We start from the raw sequence: 20,799 nt of genomic DNA, 5'->3' as shown, positions 1-20,799 counted from the left end.
ATAAAAAGCACACCCTTGTGAAGTGAGGGGCGCACTTATCCTCTTACAGCTATGATTAGGTGATGTAATGATGATGTAAAACAAATTTTGAGACAAAACAAACATTACATTATCTTTATTGTTAATGGCGTTTTTAAAACAAACATTGAACTAAAAACAAACATTAAACCCATATAGGAGGGGCTAGCGCCCCTCAAAAATGGGCTAAACAATGAAATAAAATCAGCATTTGATTCAGTGATTATAATTGTAAAGCAGCCTATATTAGGCCTATATACATTTCAAGTTTTCCGACAACAAATCATTTTGATTATAAGTTGGGGGAATTAAATAAGGTTGGCTATAATGATATAAATATGGTAATTTAGGCCTACATTTTAAAGAAATCCTGTCACCACCTTGCAGGCAGTATAGCAGTGAGGCCACATGTCCTTATTACATATAGCAATAACCCTATAATACTAAATAATATTAATTATTATTATTATTATTATTATTATTATTATTAATAATAATTATAATAATTAATTATTAGAGAGAGAGAGAGAGAGAGAGAGAGACTGGGCTAGATATTTTTGAGGTTTTTGTTTTTGTCAATACATTTCACATGGGCATGGTATTTTGGGGGCTCAGAAATGCTAGCCTATATACGCTGAGACAGTGCTGAGATGCATTTCTGAAATTCTTTAAGCACTTTTGTATCAACTGGGGGTGTGTGTGTTGTCTTGTCTTGGAGTAAATGGCCCGTGGGAATAGCCTGTATGTTGCCATGGGTGCTGTTGTGACTTGGAGTAGAGATATATTATAGGCCTGCTATAGAGCAGGTGAAAATCATTAAGCATGAGTTTCGATTTCTTTCGTGAATTTGCCTGGGCCCGGCCTTATCTGAAACTACACATGTTGAGGAAAATACACATACACATTAGTATAGGCCTATATCTTGGGCATATAGCCAGCCTATATATTCTAAACGGATTTTAGATAGGTCTACTAAGGCTAGCATTTTGTAATTTCCTCAACCAGCCCTAACTGTATCTGGACTTCTGCACTTGCTAGTTGAAAACATGGACTCTGGAGCTGTGTCCAGGTGGAATCTCAATTAGCTTCTTTGGAGACTGCAGTGCATCTCTTAACTCTAGAGGCGGCAGCCACCACGGGAATAGCGGGAACCTAATGCGCAGCTGCTCCAGAGACCGTTATAGGCTAATCTGAATTAATATTTGTGCCATGCACTGTCGCTCGCTCTTTTGCGTTGTGTATGTTGTATATCCAAAAGTATGTTGTAATTTACAGCAGACCGAATACCCCTGTCTTCCGATAGGTCATAGGGAGCATATGAAAACAAACAACTCTCCCTCAACGATAACAAAAGTAGAGTAGGCCTATATCACACTCTATAGATTAGCCTATCTTCAATCGATCCAGAACAGACTAAAATAAAAAAAAGTTCAGTAATTCAGTTTATATAATGTTATAGGCAAGATATAGCCTAACCATTTTAATTTAAATTGATATGTGCTCAAACCGCACATGCAATCGTTTGCGCATGCATGACCATTGCATGCATGGTATGTAAAATGAGTATAGACTAGACTACAATTGTGTTGCCTAAAGTGCGTCTGCGTCTTTTAAACCCATGCACCTTTGCCACAGTTTCTTTTTGAAAGGGGTTACTAAGGAGATATGACGCGTTGTGGACGGGCACTGCTCAGCCTCCCTTATGGTACGACGCTGGGTCTAATATGTCGACAGTTTTTCTAACAACTTGGTGGATTTATGGAAATCTGTGTATTCGACCCAATCGGCTGGTATTGTCTTTGATATCCTACATCGATCGCCTATATGTTCCAGGCAAGTCTAAAATTGTCTACACAGCTTGAAATGTTATGAAACATAACAGTGATAGTTGAATGCATTATAATATCACGTAAAAATACATTATTGTTATTTTTATTTTATTTTTTATTTTACAATTGTGAACATTAGCCAAGTGAGAGAATATAATAGGCCTATCAGTTTCATCCCAACAGGCAGAACTTCATTTGTTTCATACCGGTAATGTGCACACCTGACAATAATTTAGGCCTAACCTAATTAGTATAGCCTATCTGCTCCTATATTGCAGTTTTTACAAAGTAAAAAGAGTGTTTGTTACTGTTGTGTCGATAGTCATAGTCCATAGTTGCTCTTAATTGTGTGTTGTGTCCAGAACAAATTGGATCTGGAGAGTAACAGGAATAGGCCTACTCTGTGTTAGATATAAGGATAGGCTTACGTATTTTGAGCTTTGAAAATGGAAGAATTCGGTTATTTTGGTTCCTTGTTGGGAGGAGAAAGGAGATAAATTTGGTACGATGTTCTGTGAGAGGGGCAAAGAGGAAGGAATATTGTCGATTGAGGCCACATGGCACACACACTTCCCTCTAGGGGTGAGATGGGTGATGCGTTAGGCAGGTTTGGACATGCCCAGCTCCCCTGACATCTGGGTTTAACACTATAGTATAGTGATCAGTGATCACACCTGGAGAAAACGGAGCCTGCAGCGCGTGTAGCCGACACCCGACAATATAGGCCTGTGGACAAATCAAAATATCAAATGCATGTATCTAATCTAATCTCTTTATCTTTCTCTCTCTCTCTCTCTCTCTCTCTCTCTCTCTCTATCTCTCTGTGTGTGTGTGTGTGTGTGTGTGTGTGTGTGTGTGTGTGTGTGTGTGTGTGTGTGTGTGTGTGTGTGTGTGTGTGTGTGTGTGTGCGTGTGAGTGGGTGTGCATTATGTCAAAGTTAACCAAAGTAGGCCTACCTTAGTTTAGTGTCCATAATATATCATGCAGTTTGGACTGGTTTACATTTCACTTGAGTGTTCCTTTCCATGTTTTTGTGTTGTCTGTCTGTCTGTCTGTCTGTCTGTCTACATGTCTGTCTGGGCTATATGAACTGACCGTGTGTGTGTGTGTGTGTGTGTGTGTGTGTGTGTGTGTGTGTGTGTGTGTGTGTGTCTACAGAGTGATCTACCCCTCACCAGACTACCCACCCTCTAAAATGTCTCAATCCACCACTACTGATGAAGGAGGCCACTTTGAGAACCTGTGGAGTTCTTTGTGAGTGAAGGATAATGCACGCACATGCCACCAAGACCTACACACCAATGCCATATTGGGAAAAATATCTCAGTGTGATTCAGACACTATTGATGGTATGCACGTGACATCATCATCATACCCGGAAGTTATGCGGGAATGCCTACTGAGTGGCAATAAACTACTTCCTGGCCTTCACAGCCCATAGTCCAAATAGAAAAGTCCTTGCATTAAAAGTATGTTAAACTCACTTTGCTACTCACTTTGCCACTCACTTTATGCATGTGCCGCATTCCCTCTATTTTTCTTCAATTTGCTTCAATTTAGTAATTACCACACTGTCAACATATTTACATTTACATTTAACCGCTAACAGCATCTGTATTCGGGGGAAAACCTTTGCAGAAAATAGCAAATCTACAAGCTCACAACGCCTGTAGATCATGTAGACGTGTCCTGTCCTCCTTGCCATCTTGTAGATTGGCTTGATTGTAGATCGGCTCAGATTGACAAAAATAAAGGCAGCATAATATTCACTGTGTTGAATTACCCAGGAGAGTTTTAAGGCTTGACTAGTTGATTTGCATACAGTAGGCTGAAATTAATGGAAACCAAAGGCTAGGAATGTTAAGAAAATGTAATATTGAAATCATGACCTTGAGACAGTGAGCCAAGATATTTTAGATCTCTCTGTCTTATGCAATTAATTTCAACTTTTACGATTTGGAAAATTGTAGTATTTAATATATTGTGATTTTTATTTTATTTTGTGGACGAATTGTTCAGCCCTACCATGCCCTGATCCATTTGATGTAGAGCCGTATATATTCTATAACTATTTCTTCCGGCACTCCAAAGTTAAAATAACAAAAGTACAAAAAATATAATAATAATAATTATTATTATTATTATAGAATAGACAAATGGATTTTAGCCAACATACATACATCTCTGGTGTTTTCTCCGTCTCTAGGGAACCGGACAGCACGTACTATGAGCTTCCCCCTGCAGGGACCCAGACAGGCGACCGCCCAGTGCCTTCTACCAGCACCCCAGGGACCCACTGCAACGCCACAGAGGTCTGCATGGATGTCTACCACATGAGGGATATGAACGATAATCACATGGTAGGAACATATATAAACAAGTGAACAGATTTTAGATACCTTGTTGTCTTGTTTGTTTGAACGTGACTTGATTGTGACAAGTGTGTCAAGTTTTCAGTGTGCATTTATGTTGGATAACCAACCAGACAGCTGTCACACCAGGTACGTGAATGACAATATGATGGTACAGTAGGAACATGAGCAGGAAGACGCGTGGTTCGTAGTGTTTTTGGTCTCATTCAGATTCCGATCTGCTTGTTTCCTTTGTATTTTGGTCTCAAGTTATATGAGTTATCTATAAAGGGCATCTGCAAAGTACATTGATTGATTCAATAGTTTAACTTTAGGTATAGATGCATTTATTACTTGACTATGTATATCCATGGTTATGTTCAATTTAGTTATAGTTTAATTTAAGTCTGGTTTGTCATGCCATATGTTTGAAATTCAGGATTTGGCTCATTTCGGATGCCTCATGAGGACCTAATGTCAACATGTTGGAAAAGAGCTCGAGTTGTCACTAGGTGTCCTTTGTTTTGTCATGGTTCTTTGTCATGGTTCTTTGTTGTGTTTGAATAGATTGAATAATCGAACAACCACATGGTTCAGTTATACGTATGTATCATAAACATTTAACTCTATGTGCTATTTGTAACTTTATTGTTAATGCTTCTCTTTGTTGCATATTATGGAATCAAAATATTTTTGACTGCTGGCTGAACAACTTCTGTTGGGATTACCATATTTATTAGATGTATTTATTTGTAATTACCTCCTTTGTATGGTCTAGTTAGTTACAGCCCTAGTGAGAACAAGGTCAATGCTTTATTCCGTATGTGGTTTCCACTGTTGTTTTCCCTCCAGAGTAGAGGAGATTCCCTCCTACAGCATACCGTTTGTTTCCCTCTCCTCAGCAGCCTTTTCCCTCTCCCTCTCTATCTGGCTGAGTTCTGCTGAGTGGCCTGCTGGGACTTTAAGGGGAGGGGATGCACAAAACATGCACAAAAACCTCATTAAACACCAGGCAAGAGCCCCCTTGCTGCTATGACTAGAGCCACCTGTACTGTGTGTGTGTGTGTGTGTGTGTGTGTGTGTGTGTGTGTGTGTGTGTGTGTGTGTGTGTGTGTGTGTGTGTGTGTGTGTGTGTGTGCACGCGTGCATGCGTGTGTACGTGCACGTGTGCATTCCAGCCAGTGAATATGATTGAGTTACGTGCGTGACAGCCATCTTTTGAAAAATGTTTAGTGCATTGTGGGCTATTATGAATAATTTAGAGAACTAGACAGGTGCCCGTTGGGCACCACCGACCTACTCCGGAACGATGCAAATAGAGAATCCTTAATTGCCCCACCCGGTTATGCAATAACCGTTATACCTATTGTCAGAGTACCCGTTGTAACCGTCTGTCTGTCCCTTTTGTGCCCATACGTATATGGACATATCTCTATCTGTCTGTCTGTCTGATGTTATTATCAGTAAATTTGGGCATACCCATATATGGGATTGGTTCTGAAAAGTGACTTTGTGCAGTAAACCATGTGGATAATGTGTAGAGAAGAATTTGAAGATTGCAAACTGATTGTGGAAAGTAGACTGACTAAAGTAATCAAATGGCATGTGTGGGGAATTCGCCAAATCAAGCTTAGGCTGGGGTTGCCATTGACTATATTCACAGTCAGCAACCATTTTGCTCTCTCGTCATATTTGTGGGTTGGGAAGAAATGCCCCCCCGGGTGGCACTAACAGTCCGACACGCAATAGTCCGACACCCTGTACGTACTGTACTGTATGTGTCTTAAGTGGCCACGTATGTCAGAGCCACGGGTGAGTCTTAACCGGCCACGTATATCAGACTATTGGTATGTCGGACTAACGTATGCCATTCAAGATACGTTCTCATTCAAGATACGTGGTTTTACAGACGTGTACTGTACATGCGTACATAGAGATTCCATTTATTTGTTGCAGCCAGAGGCTATGCATTTCTGTCTGATCTAGTTGGTTCAAAATTTCCAAGCAGAAATATGCTTGCTTTGTATTTTATCATGCAGCTTCTGGAAATGCTGACTCAAATTTCATGTGACAATTTCTTAAAGAATTTTTTTTGGTATTTCTGCTTTCTTTCGATAGTGAGCAGAGAGACAAGGGAGGTGGGAGAGCGAGAGAGAGAGAGAGGGGGGGAGAGAGAGGGAGAGAGGGGGAGAGAGAGGGGTGAAATGCAGCGAGCAAAGACCCCGAGTCAGATTGAAACCGGGACACTGTGGCATTTTTATCCAAAAATCATACATGTTGTCAAACATTTCATGTGAAGCAGACAGTGCAGCGTGTTTCCTTGCAGCGTGCTTGCCTCAGAGTCAATGTGTCGTCTCTGACACGGTTGCTCTGTTACATCTCTGTCTTCAACCGAGAAATCCATTGAGAAAAAGCAATGAATTCACCCCCAAACACACCTTGGGCTGCCTCCCCCTAAAATATAGGATATTGGTAGAATCTGATCTATCAGAGGGCAAGCCTGGGCCTGCCTGGCAGAGTTAATGAATAGTCATAAACGCAAGGAAGGGGCGTGGCCAAGATTTGTTGTTAGCTGCAAGGGTAGTTGAGTGAGGCAAATGGAACAGGTGGAGGAGAAGAGAGTGAAGAATTTGTATCTATTAATTTGATCTCTCCATCATGTTCTGTTCTATGGAATGGAGTACCTGCAGTGTAACAGAGTCTTGCTGTCGTGGGTTTAGAATGGTGACCGTATCTTGGCCATCAACTTTAACGTTCTTGACCATCTAACAGTTTACGTTTTAAGAGTGCTGGGTTAAAGGGTGATCTTAGCATCTTAGTGCTGGGTTAAAGGGTGATCTTAGCATCTTTCGCCTGTCCCACCTGGCCAAGATGTTGTGCGTCAGTGAGCCCACACAGCACTGTGGCACAGTAAGTAGACAATATTTGACTTTTTCCACATTTCAGCAGAGTTGACTGTTTCCTGTAAATCTATCTGTGACTTTATCTGACATTGTTAATAGTGCCTTGTTTGAATGCTTGTGATATTATGTTATGTGACAATATTCTTCTATAAATGCTCTTGTGAGATGATTATAATAAGAGTCTTTGAATGACAAAATAATTATATTCATTGATGAACTCTTGCTTTGACTCAACGTGAGTGCCATGGAATTGGAATCTGCAGAAAAGTAGAAAGTGGTTTTGCTCAACTATGCCTCCTAGTCTGCTTGCTTGATTGTTTGACAGTGATGTGACATCTGACAGTATACCATCTCAAAACAAAAACATTTCCATCTCTAATATTTATCATGTGGATGAAAACTAAAGTGAGTGACTCCCATTTCAAAGGATTGTAGTTATTATTCGGCGTATGTTTTTCATATGTCACATGTGAGATTGTAAATTTGTTTAATGCATGTATATGGGCGATGTTAAATGGACGAGTAAATTAACACACTGTGGTTGCTATCCATCCATATTCCTCTTAATTATTATTATTATTGTAATTCATTAAAACATGATACATATTCACTGATATGCAGTTGGCAATGGCATTATGGATATATGGATATGATATATTCTAAAGCAGTGGTTCCCGAACTTTTTCATGTCAGGGACCCCCAAATTGACATTTATTAGCCCGCGGACCCCCATTTAAAAACACATGCCAGGGACCCCCATAAGAGAACATTTTTACGGCTCTAGCTGTGATTCTCAACCCGTTTAATTTCAAGGACCCCCAGATTGACATGAATTAGGCTACAGTCCCCCATTTAATGGCATTTATATTATATCTCTAGTACCCCCAGTTTATATTGTAAACTCAAAGTTAATTTAATGTTTGGTTCCATTTGTACACTATCTGAGTTACATACCCATAAGGGTCCATTTGGTTCCTAATTATCATTTAGCTGGGGACCCCCTGGAACTATCTTAAGGACCCCTAGGAGTCCCCGGACCCCACTTTGGGAACCACTGTTATAAAGCATGTATATTACACCATGTACTATAATATATATGATACATGAACTGATTATCTTTAGTATGTACTTGTACTTACTACTTAGAATGAATGGCAAAACACTGAATTGCAGTTTGACAAATATTCCCAGCAGGGGGCAACCTTTATACATGTCACCCCACAACTAATACCATGCAGGCTAACATATCCTGTCAATCAACTCAACCTCACTACTTTACAGAATATTTGGCGTAGCCTAGACACACAGCAATTAACATGGGATTGTATGTTATTTATTCCTGAAGCATGGCATGTATTGTTTTATTTGCAAAGCAACTGCAACACTATTTTATGAGGCTGCATGGCTGTTTGTGCATGTTTGTGCATGATTGTGTGTGTGTGTGTGTGTGTGTGTGTGTGTGTGTGTGTGTGTGTGTGTGTGCGTGCGTGCGTGCGTGCGTGCGTGCGTGCGTGCGTGCGTGCGTGCGTGGTATATGTAATTCTGTGCACATTAACTGAGTACACTGTATCATTTTCAAATCACAACAAAAGGCAATGAAAATTCATATATTAGACAGAAAGTGAGTAAGTGTGCTGTTTGGTGGTAAACATTTAAGAGGTCAAGAAGGTAAATTATTGATTAACACAGTGCCATACACATCTTCTTAACTATTTATCATAGAAGGCTAAGGCTTAACAGCATTACGTTTCTATACATTATGTAAGATAACGAAGATAATGATGTAATTATGTTGAAGGTTGGCATTTCACTGCTTAACTGGGTGCTTGTGCACACATCACCTCAAGTTTGCCTTGTTATCCACTGTCCCTTATTTCTTTCAACACAGCTGCCTGTGTTAAAACAACCATTCTGTTTAAAATAGGCATATTAGCGGTTTAGCGTACAACACACGAGAGTGAACACAGGTCATTATAGAGGGGCTGTGTTCTTTTCCCTTCTTTGGCTTGTTGTGTTTCAATCATCTTGACGACTGATTTGTTGTGGCTGGCTTATCTGGGTCGGTAAATGTTTGGAGCCCTTCAAGCCGGGCTTTGAGTGGCAGCTACGCATGATAGCTGCCCATAGGGGACATTAGATGGTGTTGGGGTGGGAAGCTTAAACACTTAACACACATTACACACACAGTCAGTCACACACACAGTCACACACACAGTCACACACGTGCACACACACACACACACACACACACACACACACACACACACACACACACACACACACACACACGCACACACACACACACACACACACACGCAGTCAGTCACACACACACAGTCACACACACAGTCACACACACAGTCACACACACACGCACACACACACACACACACACACACACACACACACACACACACACACACACACACACACACACACACACACACACACACACACACACACACACACACACACACACGCACACACACACACGCAGTCACTCACAGTGGCAGTAGAGGTTTTTGTTCTGTTTCGACTTGTTGCAAAGCAGGTCATGGTATTAAGACCCAGCACACCTGTGTGTGTGTGTGTGTGTGTGTGTGTGTGTGTGTGTGTGTGTGTGTGTGTGTGTGTGTGTGTGTGTGTGTGTGTGTGTGTGTGTGGTGTGTGGTGTGTGGTGTGTGTGTGTGTGTGTGTGTGTTTGCGTGTGTGCGTGCGTGCATGCGTGCATGTGTGCGTGCGTGTGTGTGTGTGCATGTGAAAACTATTGCGCGTGTGTGTGTGCGTGCGTGTGTGCGCGTGCGTGCGTGTGAAAACTATTTTCTGGCGTTGACACCAGCACCTGGGCTTACCTCGTCACCGGAAAGCCCCTTTGACAATGGTGTGTAGGCATCAGTGAATTCAAAGGCATCACACAAGCTACATACGTGAATAGAGCATTTCTAATAGAAGAGAATGGCATCAAAGCATGCAGTATCAGCCAAGATATTGAGTCATGTTGATCCATATTTGGCATCAGGTCAAAACATATTTTCGTCTCATCAAACTGTACAGCTATCTCACTCAGGAGTGATGGACTAAACAACAGCAGTTGAATATGTTTCCGAGGTGAAGACCAGGTGAAGACCAGTGAACCACAGAACCAGTGCTGTTTTTGGCAGCAAATTTCGATTTTAGTTTAGCCATACTCTTTGGAATGAAACTTCATTTAGTTTTAGTCATATTTTAGTCACCTGAAATGTTTTAGTGTTAGTGTAGTTTTAGTCGACTAAATATCATACGATTTTAGTTGACTAAATCTTCAGTTTATTTAGTCGACTAAAATGTATTTTGGCGGGCCTTGTTGCCGTCGTAATGACTGATTTTACACTTAGAAAATAGCTGATCTACAAGCCCACAATGTGTTGTGAGCTTGTAGATCTGCTATTTTCAGCATGCAACCAAGTGTCTAGTCTAGTTTTTATTTGTTGACTAAATTGTCACTATACTTAGTCTTAGTTTTAGTCATCATAGCTTTGTTTTCATTTCGTTTCCATTTAGTTTTCGCCAGTGAAAACTAAAGTCGACGAACACTTTTCGTCATAGTTTTAGTCGACAAAAACAACACTGCTGTGAACCTCTTGATTCATAATATTTTATACAACTTTGAAAGAAGAGATTATTGAGGTTTTGCCATGCCTGGAAAATCAGTTATTCCACAGTTAGTTTAAGTGTTTGACATTCGTGTCACTGTATCATTGTCCAATACAAGTCCCTATATGACTTATTGCGGCATGTCCCTATGTCAGGGTCAGATGCAAACACGCACACGTGCACAGGGCCCCACATAACCTACAGCAGGGCATTGACCCTCTGTGCTTTCATCCTCAATCCTCAACTGAACCATTACGTACAAGGTGTTTAACCATGTCCTCAGGTTGCTTTTACTCCATTTTATGAATTATTGCTCCATTCTGGTATCTGTGCTATACTACAATTACAATTACAATTTACAATTTAGGCATTTAGCAGACGCTCTTAATCCAGAGCGATTTACATTAAGCAATAACAAAAAGCATGGCATACATCACATATATAAAAGTAGTTATCATACTGTTTTACATCTGAAGCTTGAGGTACAGTATAGTATGATCTTTATAATTCACCACTGGCCATGGCAATGTCTGTTCAGGACGGGAACCCCTTTTGGTGTTTTAAGCATTATGTTATACTTTAGCTATTGAAAAATAGCAGGTCTACAAGCTCATAGCGCAGCACAATCGGTGCCGCGCTATGAGCTTGTAGATCTGCTATTTTTGAAAAATTGTGAAAATGTGCCTCAAATCTTTGAATATATATTCTTTCAGAGTGAAAGTTTTTAACTGAAATCTTTGCTTCTGGGAGGTCCCTGGAACAACATATTTTCAAATGGGGGTTGGCGGCCAATTACATAAAATTTTTGGGGTCCTTGACATGAAATATTGAGCACTACTGATATAGAAACATAGGTATTTCAGAAAACTGTCAGGATTCAGAAGACATATTTTAAATTTCGACATCAGGCCTCTTAATATGAACCCTGGGATACTATAGAATGAAATGAAATAAAAAACGAATGAAACCTAACAGAGGTACAGCGGTTGATTTTCTTCTTTATTTCTCGTCTACTTGCCACGAGTGCTACAGTATATTATGTGTCACTGCACTGGGTGACATCAGTGAGTGACCCAGGCGTTTTAGTGAGTGACAGTCAGACAGACAAGTTGTTGCGTCCCAAGACTGAGTACAGGTCAGCTTAATGCTGTATTGATACACAGAGAAAGCTGGACCCAGAGACCGTTTGTCCATAATAGAAAACCAACCACAATCTCTTCCTACTGTGACCCTTGAACTCTGCCTCTCAACCATTTGTGTTTTTCCTTCCTAACATAACATAACATCTCTCTCTCTCTCTCTCTCTCCCCCCCCCCCCCCCCCCCTCTCTCTCTCTCTCTCTCTCTCTCTCTCTCTCTCTCTCTCTCCCTCTCTCTCTCTCTCTCTCTCTCTCTCTCTCTCTCTCTCTCTCTCTCTCAAGGGCATGTCAGACTAGACAGTGTTTACCTAGCACAGGCCGTCACAAGGTGTTTTAGGAGCGTGTGTGTACATGCATCCCGGCATTGCTGTCTATGTCCGGGCATGCCATAATTAGAATAACGTACCATTTTTTGGGTTCCCATCCTTCTTGCCCTCTCTCTCATTCTGTCAGTGTATCTTTACGCTTTCCCTCCACCGGTCCTCACCTGGCCGTGGGTTTAGATGTGTGTTTGTGTGTGTGTGTGCGTGTGTGTGTGCGTGAGTGAGTGTGTGTGTCCATTTAGGCGAACCTCTATTGAGCTGTATTAGTTGGACTATGGTCCTGCATCTTTCTCTCTCTTTCTCGTCCTTTCTTTTGCTGTGTTTTGGACGTTTCTTACTGAACTGAGATTTTGAATAAGGTGACAAGCACAGATCTTCGGGAGGATGTACTACGTGAAAAAGAAGGTAGAGAAACGGATTTCTGTTCATTCTGACATTCTCCCTCTCTCCTCTGTGTGTGTGTGTGTGTCTCTCTCTCTCTCTCTCTCTCTCTCTCTCTCTCTCTCTCTCTCTCTCTCTCTCTCTCTCTCTCTCTCTCTCTCTCTCTCTCCACTACAGTACTGTACAGAATATCAGCCTTGTGTTATCATCAGTGTCAGGCAGTGCACTAGTCTGCAGTTCTGCACTCAATATTGGACAGCTAAATTTGTACTAAGGGTCTCAAATCAACTGGTGTCAGTGTTGGCTGATTGTTCATTTGGGCTCATACGGTAAATTAAGTGTTGTTGGTATAAATTGCTTGATGTCATAATCAGGGCAATGGATTCCGACTGTACTGATGATGGACTCATGTGTGTGCGCGTGCGCGCGCGCGCGCGCGTGTGTGTGTGTGTGTGTGTGTGCGTGTGTGTGATACTTTATTTATTTATTTATTTATTTATTTATTTATTTATTTATTTATTTATTTATTTATTTATTTATTTATTTATTTATTTATTTATTTATTTATTTATTTATTTATTTATTTATTTATTTATTTATTTATTTATTTATTTATTTATTTGACAGGGACAAATCGTGTATTGGGTTGGGGAAGTACTTGCACATGCAAATGCACATCCATACATGTATACATGTCTTCTGCAAGTTAAGGCCCTCCAGACTTTGCTAACATTGTCAAGCGCATTACCACACACACACACACCACAGCACTACTCCCCCCCCCAACACACACACACACACACACACACACACACACACACACACACACACACACACACACACACACACACACACACACACACACACACACACACACACACACACACAAAAAGTTGTACACGTTCTGTCAGAAATATTTATATATCCATATAGGAAAGGTTAATTTGGTATAAACTTTTGAAAGTTAACAGCAGTATTTCGCTCTCTTTCTCGTACAAGAGGGGAATGGCAGGCAATTAGGCAGAGCACAGATTATGCCAGTGTTTTACAACTCAGCCAGTAGCCTGAGGGGGCTATGGTGTGGATGGAAATCACAGCTACCGCACAGGCACGCACGCACGCACGCACGCACGCACGCACGCACGCACGCACGCACGCACGCACGCACGCACGCACGCACGCACGCACGCACGCACGCACACACACACACACACACACACACACACGCGTAAGCCTGATTCACACTTTGTTGTGGCGACAAGACCGCTCACCGACAAACGCGCATGAGAATCAGTTTCCATCAGTACGCAAACACCGTCATAAGACAGACTTTAAATTAGGCTTCTTTCAGTTGCGTCACACACACTTCCTACCTCATGCTAGCCTAGCCTGCCCTGGACACACCGTCACACATACTTATACACTTCAAACTGTGTGAGCCAGGGTAGAAAGTATACAAAAGTAGTTCGCCAGACACACACACACACACACACACACACACACACACACACACACACACACACACACACACACACACACACACACACACACACACACACACACACGCACACGCACACAGGCAATTACCACCAGTTCTACTCCCTGTGTAACCTGAGCCCCTTCTAAGCGTCCAAGCCCCATCTCTGCAGCACCTTTACCTGTATCCTCCCTCCCCCTCTGTCTCTCTCTCTATCTCTCTCTCTCTCTCTCTCTCTCTCTCTCTCTCTCTCTCTGTCTCTCTCTCTCCATCCCACCAGTCCCAGTACAACCTGCTGAGCAGCAGCATGGAGAGCCTGGGGAGCCGCGCGGCGTCCGCTAGCCCCTACAGCTCGGAGAATGCCTCGTCGTCGGCCGTGCCCACCCCCTCGCCGTACTCCCAGCAGCCCAACTCCACCTTCGAGGGTCTGTCGCCGGCGCCCGCCATCCCCTCCAACACCGACTACCCGGGACCGCACACCTTCCAGGTGTCCTTCCAGCAGTCCAGCACGGCCAAGTCCGCCACATGGACCGTAAGTATACCTACCTACCGCCCCCTGGGGGCCCCCGGGGGCCCATGTGATTGTGTGTGCGTGTGCGTGTGCGCGCGCGTGTGTGTGTGTGTGTGTGTGTGTGTGTGTGTGTGTGTGTGTGTGTGAGAGAGAAAAGGGGGGTTGGGAATTGTGATTGTCTGCCTGTATGTGTATACTGTACTACTCTTTCTCTCTCTCTCCCTATATCTGACTTTGTCTCTCTCTGTGATACAAGATGATCAAAGGCTTGCACGTGTCTGTCTCACACACACACACACACACACACACACACACACACACACACACACACACACACACACACACACACACACACACACACACACACACACACACACACACACACACACACAACATGCCAGCACATGTACAGGCCTGCCGTTGGAGAGGGAAAGTAACGGGACCATTCAGATGTACTATATGTCTCATCTCCACCTCTCTCTCTCTCTCTCTCTCTCTCTCTCTCTCTCTCTCTCTCTCTCTCTCTCTCTCGCACGCACGCACGCACGCACGCACGCACGCACGCACGCACGCACACAGACACACAGACACACAGACACACACACACACTCTTTCTTTCTCTTTCTCTGCTGTGCTGTGCTGTGCCACTTGTGAGGTGAAGGGGCCATGTGCTCATATGCGTGATGAAGATGAACAAAACCTTTTCCTGCATGAGAGATCATTCTTCCATTGATATTGTTGAAAGGAATTTGACTTTAGTTAAATAATAAAACTAGAAAATGAGAAGTGATTATGACTTGTTCCCTTGTCTACCATTAGATTTCATTATAGTCAGTTTATTTTAGCTGTAATTCCATTTATTGTTTGCTGTGCTGTGCAGGTAGAAGTGGAAAGTGTAGTTAAAAGAACTACAGAGTCTGTCAAATAGCCTGTGTAACAAATCAAATATAGACAACTGTCTTCACTGTAACTTTCCACTTCTATCACGGATTTGAACCTGCAAGGTTTCCTGTGCAAGTGCAGAATTTATTTTACCATTGAGGTACTAGAGCCTGCCTGCTTGCTCAAGGGATTCATTGAATCTTGGGTTATGGTTCGGGTTAAGTTAAGGTCTATTCATACGCATGATGTATGATGATGTACGATGATAAGATCTCCCCTCACTTCACACAGGTATGATTTTTTCTTTATAATTAACCACCGTTTCGGTGGTCACCTTATCAGCATGAATAGGCCGTTAGTCGTCGTAACCTGATGATGGCCGAAACGCTGTTTTCTTGACCGCTTTTTGGTAATAAATTATTTTGGGAGCATTCTAAACGGTGTGCAGACTTCCTCCTTCTCTTCATTAATTGAGTCTTGACCATCAGGTCAAAATTCGTGTCAGATGAGATCCTGTGTCTAGATGAGACATGACCTTGGCTTTGGCATGATAAATGCTTCAATAGAAGTGCAGGGAGACAGACAACCACGCCAATTGCATAAGGCAAGTTATTATATATTATTATATTGTATACTCTACCATACAGATTGGACAACATGTGTTGGATGAGAGGTTTGTCTGGTTACCAAGGATCCCATTTTGAATGATGAAGCATACCTTCTCATTTACATCACATACATGCAAATATTAAACTTATGAGAGACATCTTACTATTAAAGTAATATAGAAGTGTGCGCATGCATGTACAGATACATGCACGCACGCACGTCGTACGTACGCACGCACGCGCGCACGCACACGCGCGCGCGCACACACACACACACACACGCATGCACACACACACACACACACACACACACACACACACACACACACACACACACACACACACACACACACACACACACACACACACGCTAGGGACGGTGAAGCCATGGTGAGAGAGACAGGTGAAAGGGGAGCTGTGTAATTTGTCAGGGCCAATGAGAAGTCTCCTGTTATAAAGGTGTCACCCCCGACTGTCACATAGTTGACCTCTGTGTAATAGGAGACCAACTGCATTTCCTTCATTTGTGTGTGTGTGTGTGTGTGTGTGTGTGTGTGTGTGTGTGTGTGTGTGTGTGTGTGTGTGTGTGTGTGTGTGTGTGTGTGTGTGTGTGTGTGTGTGTGTGTGTGTGTGTGTGTGTGTGTGTGTGTGTGTGTGTGTGTTGACAAGTGCAGGGCCTCTTTGCGGTTGTGTTTTTGAAAAGTATTCATGCATGCGGTGATTCTTTACTCAGCGCTTAGTGATGTAAGAAGATCCCCGCCGCTGGCCACTGAAGTGGTGGTCTTTGACCTGCTCTGTTTTTCTCTCTCCCTCCATCTCTTTTCTTCCCCTGGCCTTAAAGCACACTCTGGACTGTCACCTCTGGCGCCTAGATCTCTGCACTGTCCTCGCCTCCGATAAGTCTGTCATCTCCTCCCTCCTCTCAGCTCCATTCAGCCACTCGGGTCATTCACTCACCCAAGAAACGTACCATAACGCCCCGGAGACCAACAATACATCCTCGAGGAAGATTTTTTTACATGGGGAAAAATGTATCTAATTAATATTATTATTCTGGAAGATTGTGCTGAAAATAACATGGCGGTGCGACCGACGCTTGCTGCGGCCACTCCTCACAGAGACAGATCTTGAAAATAAATTGTTCTTCTAGGAAAGTACGGAAATTTAAAAAAAGAATGAAGACAGAAACAAAGTCCAGACACAAGTTGCGACTTGTGTATACATTGTCTTCAAAGAGTTGCTTAATTTGTATTACCAAGGAACTGATTGCAAATGTGGGAAAATCTGGCAGGATTGCAGTAACGTGTTCCAGTTGTTTAGTGTAATTTGTGACAAATTCTGTTTGCCAAGACATACAGTAGGAGATGTTAAAACACACCCTAATCTAGTTCTTGGAGTCTTCTTATCGGGTGTGGTTTGCATGCTTCATAGTTTAAGAAACCACTGAAAACAAGACATACTGTATGGTGTGGTTGGATTTAGCTTTGGTTTCAGAGTTATAGCACAGAGGTTTGTCATTTAGAAGTTGAGAAAATGAATTTTAATATATCGATACATTCCCCATTGTCAGCCATGGCTGGAGGCATTACCCAATGAACATGATGTTTCTTAGCCTATAGAACTCCTATAATGTCTTCACCACATAATGATGCTATATGAGTATGCACAGTCATGGATGTAAACAGCAACTGGTTGGTGGAGGCATACAACCACACAATGCTGTATGAATGACTGCAAATGTTGTGCTATATGTACTGTGGAGAGGTCAGTCTCTATAATAAATTAGTAATGGTATAGTATACTAATACATAATATATATCGTAATAGTTGAACATTTTAAACTTGCACGCAGAGAAGGCTCATCACCCATATAAGTTCCCAAAACCATTTAATCACTCCTTGATTGTTTTCACCTGGGGCGGGGGACAATGGGAAGGCATTAGTGTTCCACACAACATGTGTGTCACGGTATAAGAGCAGAGACACTGTTATTATTACCTCACGTTGGGAGTTCAGACTGGCACACGACTTTTAAGTGTGGATGATGAGGCAGCAGAAGAATGAGTGTTCAGAAGAAGGCTGTGATTATTCGGATGCCTCAGCTGTCATAAAGCAGGAGGGATTAGAATGGGAATTAAGGCCAAGTGATTTTATGATGCGTGTCTGATTATACCATTGGCAGAGACAGTCAGAGGCATTTAAGTGCTTTAAAACATATCCTAAAAGCATCATTTTTCATCATATGGACATCCGCCCATCTTCAACCGCTTATCTGGAGTTGGGTCACTGAGGCAGCCGTTCCAAAGGAGAATCCCAGAGACCCAGACCTCCCTTTTCCTGGCCACACATCAGCCAGTTATGACCAGGGGATCCTGGTCTTCCTGGCCACACATCAGCCAGTTATGATGAACGGGGGATCCTGAGTTTCCTGGCCACACATCAGCCAGTTATGATGACCGGGGGATCCTGAGTTTCCTGGCCACACATCAGCCAGTTATGACCGGGGGATCCTGAGTTTCCTGACCACACATCAGCCAGTTATGACCGGGGGATCCTGAGTTTCCTGACCACACATCAGCCAGTTATGACCGGGGGATCCTGAGTTTCCTGACCACACATCAGCCAGTTATGACCAGGGGATCCTGAGTTTCCTGACCACACATCAGCCAGTTATGATGACCGGGGGATCCTGAGTTTCCTGACCCAGATGGGCCCATATTCTTTCTTTCGAGAGCTCCAAGATCATGCCAGCCAGGACCTTTTAGAAGTGTCGGTTTTGAAAAGGGAAAGAGATTATAGTCAAGCCACTCAGAGTGAAAGAGCTCTCCATGAGGGGATTCCCCCAAAAATAACAACTGTGTGTGTGTGTGTGTGTGTGTGTGCGTGTGCGTGTGCGTGTGTGTGTGTGTGTGTGCGCACGCACTCATTGGTGTGCGTATATGTGAAATGTCTGTGTAAAATCTTTAATCCAGTGTAAGGTCTGTGCTTGAACCTGCGTGAATCTTGACAAAGAGAATGACTGTGTGGGCTAGACTGAGTCACCTTGTTTTTATGAAGGGGTTAACAGACTCTTGGTTTCCTGTTGCTCCGTTTTTGGTGGCCTCGGGCAATGGTGAATGCCATGCCATGCCATAGGGGCATATTGACTACAATCAGTTACCGAATCACCTGCTCAGAGTGAAAACACGATCCGCAAGGGTCCATTCTCAGAGTAATATTATCACAGAGAATTTTACTGTGTGACTGCCTGCCTGGTAATCTGTCTCTTTGTCTAATTTCTCACTCTCTCTCTTTCCATTTCTCTTTATATAACCATCTGTCTCTTCCATAACCTTCTTTCTTTGTCCATTTCTCTCTTTTGTATGTTTTTCTCTATATCTTTTCTGTACCTCTCTCTCTCTCTCTCTCTCTCTCTCTCTCTCTCTCTCTCTGCCTCTCTGTCTGCCATGTAAGTAGGTGGTGTGCAAGGATTAAGGAGATTAACTGGGTAAAGACTAAAGGCTCCTGTGCAAAAATGCCTTTGTTTCTGTCTGCTAGCCACCTCTTAACTATGGAATAAATGGCATTCCTCATTGAAAACGTTCCTGTGAGCATGTTCTCTGTATGATGGACTGGCAGCATGGTTCCGTTTGTGGCAGCACACTGTTGACTTCTGTTAGAGAGGAAGCCCCATATATCAATATGAATTGAATTGAATTGAATTGAATTGAATTGAATTGAATTGAATTGAATTGAATTGAATTGAATTGAATTGAATTGAACCCGCAATTCAATTCAATTCAATTCAAATAAAAAAATCAATGTGAGAATATTATAATACTGGTTTGCGATGAATCGCAGTGTGAGCTTATAGATCGTCTGTTTTTGAAGGAATTTGACAAATCCAGACAGAGACGCTCGTTCTGAGGTTTTTCCAAACATCACCAATTATGTAGGCAAGTCAGGAAGTGACTCCAATTATTCATTGGAAGGCTCTCTCCCACTCCGCACCTTTACATTGGAAGCCGCTGGTCCCGCCCCGCCCACAGACCAATCAGAAGCCCTGGCACCTACTAGGAGGCTACAATGTAGCTTGACAGCGTGCTGCAGGTTCGAGTCCCGATCCCAACGACCTTTGCTGCGTGTCACTCCCCATCTCTCTCCCGATTTCCTATCATCCTACTGTCCTATCTAATAAAGGCATAAAAAGTCCAAACAAGAAAGAAAGAAAGAAAGAAAGAAAGAAAGAAAGAAAGAAAGAAAGAAAGAAAGAAAGAAAGAAAGAAAGAAAGAAAGAAACCTGTATATGCACCTGTTTGAGGTACTTATGTATTATGAATGATCATCAATAGAGAAGAGAGGCAGACATTTCCCCTTGTGTGTATTGTACGTATATTGTCTTGTTTTGTTTTCGGTTGTATGTATTGTCAATTGTCAGTCGTTTCGTTTTCATGTATGTTTGATTAAAATTCAATAAAACGTAAATTGAAAAAAAAGAAAGAAAGAAAGAAAGAAAGAAAGAAGCCACAGTGCCTATAGGTAGGTGGCCCCGGCAGGCCATTTCAAATCAGATGATAGCCAGATGTGTGAAGTGAGAAAAAACTAACGCTAAACTACGCCTCTGTCTGGGGTGCATGTGTTTGGTCCAACATACTAACAGTCCTACAGTCATGAGTCCGACACCCTACCCAAAACCCAACCCTGAACCTAACCTCACAAGAAGCCACGGGTTAGTTTTACCCTGCCACGGGTTAGTTGTAACCTGC

At 42.6% G+C, this 20,799-nt stretch overlaps 1 protein-coding gene across 6 annotated transcripts in view; it reads left to right on the top strand.

Moving 5' to 3' along the window:
* Positions 1 to 20,799, top strand: part of tp73 (tumor protein p73) — a gene marked incomplete at its 3' end in the record, with an annotated part of 47,963 nt that overhangs the window by 5,340 nt on the left and 21,824 nt on the right. For 3 of the 6 annotated variants that reach the window (XM_079489926.1, XM_079489925.1, XM_079489930.1), the window contains exons 2-4: positions 3,006 to 3,101; positions 4,054 to 4,207; positions 14,334 to 14,585. In XM_079489926.1, coding sequence (XP_079346052.1) covers positions 3,006 to 3,101; positions 4,054 to 4,207; positions 14,334 to 14,585 — 502 coding nt within the window. Of the gene's footprint in view, positions 1 to 3,005; positions 3,102 to 4,053; positions 4,208 to 12,484; positions 12,601 to 14,333; positions 14,586 to 20,799 lie in introns of those variants that run through there. The other 3 variants (XM_079489929.1, XM_079489928.1, XM_079489927.1) reach the window with 2 other exon arrangements.

This window comes from Electrona antarctica (assembly GCF_951216825.1).
Source record: "Electrona antarctica genome assembly, chromosome: 2".
Classification (NCBI taxonomy): domain Eukaryota; kingdom Metazoa; phylum Chordata; class Actinopteri; order Myctophiformes; family Myctophidae; genus Electrona; species Electrona antarctica.
The sequence above is the reverse complement of the archived record's forward strand: the minus strand, read 5'-3'. Positions and strand labels throughout refer to the sequence as shown.